This window comes from Rattus norvegicus, chromosome 13 (genome assembly GCF_021556685.1).
Source record: "Rattus norvegicus strain SHRSP/BbbUtx chromosome 13, alternate assembly SHRSP_T2T, whole genome shotgun sequence".
In the NCBI taxonomy this organism is placed as follows: domain Eukaryota; kingdom Metazoa; phylum Chordata; class Mammalia; order Rodentia; family Muridae; genus Rattus; species Rattus norvegicus.
The window spans coordinates 87685784-87692489 of NC_141546.1; the positions used below are offsets into that span (position 1 = coordinate 87685784).

General features: G+C 51.7%; 1 protein-coding gene across 1 annotated transcript; it reads right to left on the reverse strand.

Annotated features, from left to right (window-relative positions):
* Positions 1–3995: 3995 nt before the first annotated feature.
* Positions 3996–6169, reverse strand: Dusp23 (dual specificity phosphatase 23). The gene is given in 2 exon segments (NM_001191830.2): positions 3996–5091; positions 5833–6169. Coding segments are annotated over 2 exon segments (453 nt in total). The 5' UTR covers positions 6100–6169; the 3' UTR covers positions 3996–4905.
* Positions 6170–6706: the final 537 nt, after the last annotated feature.

Here is a 6706-nt window from a genome sequence, read left to right on the forward strand (position 1 = left end):
CGGGCATGCAGACACGGGAAGTGTGAACAGGCTCACGGGCATGCAGACACAGGAAGTGTGAACAGGCTCACGGGCATGCAGACACGGGAAGTGTGAACAGGCTCACGGGCATGCAGACACGGGAAGTGTGAACAGGCTCACGGGCATGCAGACACGGGAAGTGTGAACAGGCTCACGGCATGCAGACACAGGAAGTGTGAACAGGCTCACGGGCATGCAGACACAGGCCTCTGGCCTTCCTATAGCTCCTTCTGCATCATGAATTCAGGCAGTCTCGAGACTCTTAACTCAGAAATCATGATGGGTATGTGTCTTAGTTAGGGTTTTACTCCTGTGAACAGACACTATGACCAAGGCAAGTCTTATAAAGGACAACATTTAACCGGGGCTGGCTTACAGGTTCAGAGGTTCAGTCCATTATCCTCAAGGTGGGAGCATGGCAGTGTCTAGGAAGGCATGGTGCAGGAGGAGCTGAGAGTTCTACATCTTCATCTGAAGGCTGCTAGCAGAATACTCACTTCCAGGCAGCTAGGATAAGCGTCATAAGCTCAACCCACAGTGACACACCCACTCCATCAAGGCCACGCCCACTCTAACCACACCTTCTAATAGTGCCACTTCCTGGGCTGAGCATATACAAACATAACCGTATTCGTGCACCAAACCCAGAGTTTCTCATCCTTAGCACTCCTGACATTTTGATCTCGGACTGTACGATGTAGGGTGTAGATTTGTCCTGTGCACTGTCTTGGGTGTCCTGGAAGGGGAAAGAATGAAGGCAGGAGAACCAGGCTAGGGAGATATCTTCTCAAATAAGCTTGGAGTTGGTTTCCTTCTGTCTTGACCCACGCTCATCCTGCATCTAAACGTTTTCCCAGGAGAAGCCCCAGGAGGTCATCACAGAGCCAAGATGATATGGAACAAAGGTTTCCAAGCAGAAGATCTCTGTTCGTCAAAATCCTATCGTGTGCTGGAGAATAAACTTGAATGAACTTTACAAACACAGGGACTGTGCGCTCATTACTTTTTGTCAGCTCGGGCAGAGTGAACCTCAACCTCGACTGGCCTGTAGGCACATCTGTGGGGGCATTTCCTTGATTGCTGATTGATGAGGGAGGGCTCCAGCTCGATGTGGGCAGTGTCATTCCTGGGCAGGCTGAGAAAATCATAGGGGGCAAGTCCATAAGCAGGGTTCCTTCATGGCCTCTGCTTCAGTTCCTGCCTCCAGTTCTTGCCTTGGCTTCCCTCCATGACGGATGGCCAGTTGGAAATAGAAGATGAAACAAACCCTTTCCTTCCCAATTTGCATTTGGTAATTGTGGAAAATGGCCCCCCGTAGACTCAGAGGGAGTGGCATTATTAGGAGGTGTGGCCTCGTTGTAGTAGGTGTGGCCTTGTTGGAGGAAGTGTGTCACTAAGGGTGGGCTTTGAGGTTTCAGGAGCTCAAGCCAGGCCCAGCGTCTGCTCTCTCTTCCTGCTGCCTGTTGTAGAACTCTCAGCTCCTTCTCTAGTACCAAGTCTGCCTTCAGGCCGCCGTGTTTCTCACCGTGATGATATTGGACTGAACCTTTGAACTGTAAGCCAGCGTAAATTATATAAGAGTGGCTGTGGTCATGGTGGTGTCTGTTCACAGCAATAGAACTCCAGGGCAGTCATGTTTATCACAGCAACGGAAACAGAGCCTGAACAAGGGTGGAAGCCGTTTCAGCTGTGGTCGTCAGCAACTCACTGGGAAAAGGATCCTGAATGAAGAAAAGCCAGTGGTGCTTAAGACCTTGCTGGAAAACAAGCCTAGGAAGAGTTGAGAACCTGGGAATAACTTGGCTTCCAGACACCAGTTGGAAAGGTAGCCATATGTGAACTGGTCCTTGTCCCCCCTATTATGTCATTGTATATGTAAGCTCCAGAATCCATTCCTCTTCTTCCAGAGAAAATGAAACCCGCATGTTGGTCTGCTGCAGTCTCTCAGTGGGGCAGGCTTTGTTCCCATTGGGAATATATGACCGTGTCTACACACATTTTTGGCTGTCATACCTAGAGGGGTGTGTGACTGGCCCCTGATGTGTACAAACCAGGGACACTGCTAAACACCCTACAGCATAGAGTCCCCATGACCCCTGATTATCCAGCCCTGGTTCAAAATGTCAGGAGTGCTAAGGATGAGAAACCCTGGTCTGTTGCAAATGTAAATATGCTTCTCAGAGGGAGGGGGAGTGTTCCTAACAGGAGGTAGGATGCGATGGGGATGGGCCATGGTTAATAAGTGCCCTTTCGTTGGTAGACAAATACAGAAGGAAGGATGATGGGAAAGGCGAAAGTTCTGGGGGCATAAATGAGCACTCATGGTGCTTCAGGCCAACCCCTCAAGGTAGATAGAAGGAGAAGGGCAGAGTTTTTCATTTGAAGTCAACTCTTACTTATTTAAAAGCGATTTCCTTAAGCACATAATTATATGTTTATTTCCCTAAGGAACTCTTGAGGCAGCGGAGACCTGCTTAAATTATGGGGAGGGAACTGTACACAGGGCTTTAATGGGGTTAGAAAAATTTTCTGTCTCCTTCAAAGGAGCCTTGGGAGGAAGGTAAGAGCGATTCTGCTCTGGCAGTGCAGAGGACACGGGGAGGACCAGACAGCAGAAGGGGTGGGGACGGGTCACATAGCAGTCGGTCTGTACTGACAAGGAGTCACAACTCTCAGGCACAGCTTCCAGTCCCTCGGACCTTCTCCCGCACGGGTAAGCACTGGCAGTGAAAGAAAAGAGAAGAGGGAACCGGCCTTTCCCTCTTGCAGGCTTATGCCCTCCTCAGGAAAACATGCGCACAGACATGCGCACTAGCAGCCAGTGCCCACAGACTTGCGCACTAGGAGCGGTCTGGTTTGCATCATGGGGCAGGTGTGGAAGGGGCAAGGTGGAAGCAGCTTTTGGTGAGAGGAAGGTGAGGATTTCATGCAGTGCATCTGCTCTTTCTCCTCCTTGCAGCCTGAATGTCTGGGACTTTTGAGTTTCTTCTCTTTAGCTGATATATCCTCCTGGGTGGGCTAGAGAAGACCCAGGGAGACAGTTAAGGAATGATCGGTTCCAGACGAAACAGAAAGGATTCTGGATGAAGGACTCTTATATTTTGTGATGGTTTGCATATGCTTGGCCCAGGGAGTGGAATGTGATGGTTTGCAAATGTTTGGCCCAGGGAGTGGCACTATTGGAACGTGTGGCCTTGTTGGAAGAAGTGTGTCACTGTGGGGTGGGCTTGGAGACCCTCCTAGCTCCTCCTAGGATGCTGAGTCTGTTCCTGGCTTCCTTCAGGTGAAGATGTAGAACTCAGCTCCCCCTGCACCAGGCCTGCCTGGATGATAATAGACTGAACCTCTCTCAACCTGTAAGCCAGCCCCAATTAAATGTTGTCTGTTATAAAACTTGCATTGATCATGGTGTCTGTTCACAGCAATAAAACCCTAAGACATATTTCTTGCTTAAAAAAGCCTTTTGTGTAAGAGTGAGTTGGACAATATTGAGTTAGGGGCAGCAGGGAAGACTGAATGAAGTGCAGGGGGAGGGGCTGGTATAGGCCTGGCTCTGGGCTTTGATATGAGATGGAGGTTGTAGGGAACTTGACTGTCCTGTGTCTGGAATAGTAGAGAGAGCCTTTAGTGTGTGTCACATGTGAAGGGACTGTCATTCCCCTTCTTCTCCAGGAGGCAGGGCCTCTGAGAACAGGAGTCTTGGCTTACGCTGCTGAGTTGGCTCCATGTCTAACAGCACCTGGTTCACACAGGCACACAGCATATACCTCAGGGTGAATTCTCCCGTATTCGGTTCAGCCTGCTATGGCAGAGGATAGGGCACGAGTTCAGACTGCCAGCATGGAAAAAATAATCCACTGGGCTCAAGTACGGCATTTATCTCATCTCTCAGAAAGTCCAAAGTGTGGTGTTCATGGCAGGACAGAGTCCAGCAGGGGAGAAGTGAGGATAACACCTAGGAAACAAGACCAAGATTCATAGTCCCAGAGTTATTTATTTGATTACTTAATATCCACCCTGTAACTGCCAAGATGCAGTCCCAGCATTCCTTGGTCTGAGGCTGGGGATGACATAGGGATCTGAGGTAACAGGTGAGCTGAACACATCTGAGGCTGGTAAGAGGTGACCAGCCTGGAGAGAAGGGGGGAGGGAGAGGGGAAGGGGGAGAAGGAGGGCGGAGGGGAGGAAAAGGAGAGAAAGAGGGAAGAAGGAGAGAGGGGGAGGGGGATGGGAAGAGGGGGGAGGGAGGAGGGAGAGACAGACAGACAATACAGAGACTTCATCTGTGAGCAGGATATGCAGGTCTTCTGTACCCTGAGAGGAACAGAGGTGACTCAGGTAGGACAGAGGACCCTACGTAAAGGGTGATATCAACAGGGTACTGCCAGTGTGGGTGTGCAGAGCCCCGAGGCTGCCCTGAGGGATCTCTTTCGCTGACCAGTTCTCCTCTATCACATCCGGCCAGGGAACAGCACCTAGAATCCCATCCTCTTTGAGGAGACAGAAGGTGTGTGCTGCAGTCCTGGCCCATCCTTTTGTTTCCTAGAACTGTTGACCGTAGGCCTTTCTGAAGTCTAGCCACCTCATCCAAAGAACAGAAGTGTCCTTCGTCTTGTCCACAGCACAGGGCTACAGGAAGCTTATGCGCTGGAGTGCTGTGTAAACGCTATGCAGTGGTAATGAGCTCTTATTAGTTACCACTTCATTTTCATGGGCCGTCCTGCCAGCCAGGATTTTATGGCTTTGGGGTTGGGCCTCTTTTGTCCAATAGGAGCCAGAGGGCGCTGAAGGAGGTAGTACTTTTTTAGTCCTTTTCCCTTCCACCCCGCCACACTTGCTATAAGCAGCAGGAGTCGGGGAGGGGGAAGGGGGCTACCAAACCCCTCATTTTGTTCGCTGGTAGAACTGGAAGACGGCCTTCTCTTGTTCATACGTCTCGATGGATCCTGGTCGCAGGCGCCGAATCTCAGCAATGGCTTCTCCTGCGGCCAAACCCCGCTCCTTCACCAGGTAGCAGGCCAGCATGGTGCCAGTGCGGCCAAAGCCTAGAGCACAGTGCACTCCAACAGCCTGTGAAGTGGAGACCGATAGAGTGGAGTCCAATGCCCTTCCAGACACTCTCCTGTCCCCGCCCCACACATCACAGGCCCTCGCAGGACAAGAAGTGACATTAAAGCTGTGGCGGGCTGTCCTTGCTTCTGGTGACCAGGAGGCCTCTGAAATGGCTGATTCCAAGTTGGGCTCTCAGCCTGTACCTCCTGGCCTCTAACCTGTGCTGTCCTGTACAGTACATCCAGTCACTTGTGGTGCCACTTTTCCTGATGCTGAGATGAGGTGGAAAATACTTACCAGGCTCTGAAGATGCGGCATGAGCAAGACTGGAAAGGCCTCATTAATAATTTGTTTCATATTGATTCTATGTTGAAATAGTATTTTTGACTTACTGGATTAGTACAAAATTAACGTCACCTGCTTCTTTTTCACATTTTTTTTTTAAACGTAGCTGCTAGTAAAATTTAAAATTACAAGCGTTTCTGTATGACATATGGACCTCTAGTAAATGGGTTTTGAACCGCTTCCATCTGACTTCAGCGCTCTCCCGACTCCTGGAAGTATTTCGCTTGACAGTACTTAATTTAGTTACTTGGCACCACCTCCTCTCCTAGCAGCATAGTTGACTCTAGTCAGGGGGATGGGTCCCTCTAGCTCCCACCCCACCCTCCCCCACTCCTTTCGGACTCCAGCTCCCGGCCCCGCCCACTCATTCCTTCCAGGCCCCGCCCTCTCGCTTGAGCTCACGAACGCTCTGACCTCTCCCCGGGCATTGGCCTCGTCCACAATCTTCACAAATTGGTCGATCTGTTCGGGGGCCGGCGGGCAAAAGTCGGGGATGCGCAGTCGGTGCAGCGTGAGGCCGGGACAGCTGTCACTGTGAGGGGGCCCGCGCTCCGTCAGGGACACCAAGTGTCGCACGCCCAGGTCCAGCAGGAACTGGTAGTGCGCGGGTAGCCGCGGTAACGCCAGCCCGGCCAGCCGTCCCGGGAGCACCCAGGAGAAGTTGGGGGGCTGCACGCCCATCGTGGGGGGAGGGTACCCGGAGCGAGGCTGGCCTTTCCTACGCCCTGCGATCGGGTCACCCGCTGGGGCTGGGTTCCGCCCCTGCTCAGCACTTGTCCTAGCGGTTCACGTAGTCTCTCGGACCCGCCCCCGTGACGTTCCTCCTCACCCAGGGTTGGCTGAACAGCGGGGGCGGGGCTAAGAGGGCTCTTAGGGCTTGCAGAGAAGCCCTACAGCCCAACGGATGCGGAGCAGGGCACTCGTTGATAGGCTGGGTAATCGACAACAAGCGTGATTATTGCAGCCGGGAGCAAATACACTAAGGAAACCTGGAACAAATTAATTGCTCCTGTAGAGAAAACAGCCCAGGGCTGGGCTCTGCTGCGCCCTGGTGGTGCGTTGGAGTTACTGCATGGTGGGCCAGGAGCGTAAGGGCCTGGTCTCCTCTTCACAGTTTTTGCACTAGGGTTTAAATAGTAGTAGACAGATCTACTTCTGCCTGGGCGCGGGTGTGAGTGGGTAATCTCTTCTCTGACCAAGCAGTCACAGTTGGTGTCTTCTTGAGTTCTTGTAATAAGAGGGAACTACTATGTCCTAGACAATAGGAAATTTCATTTTCTTATTGCTG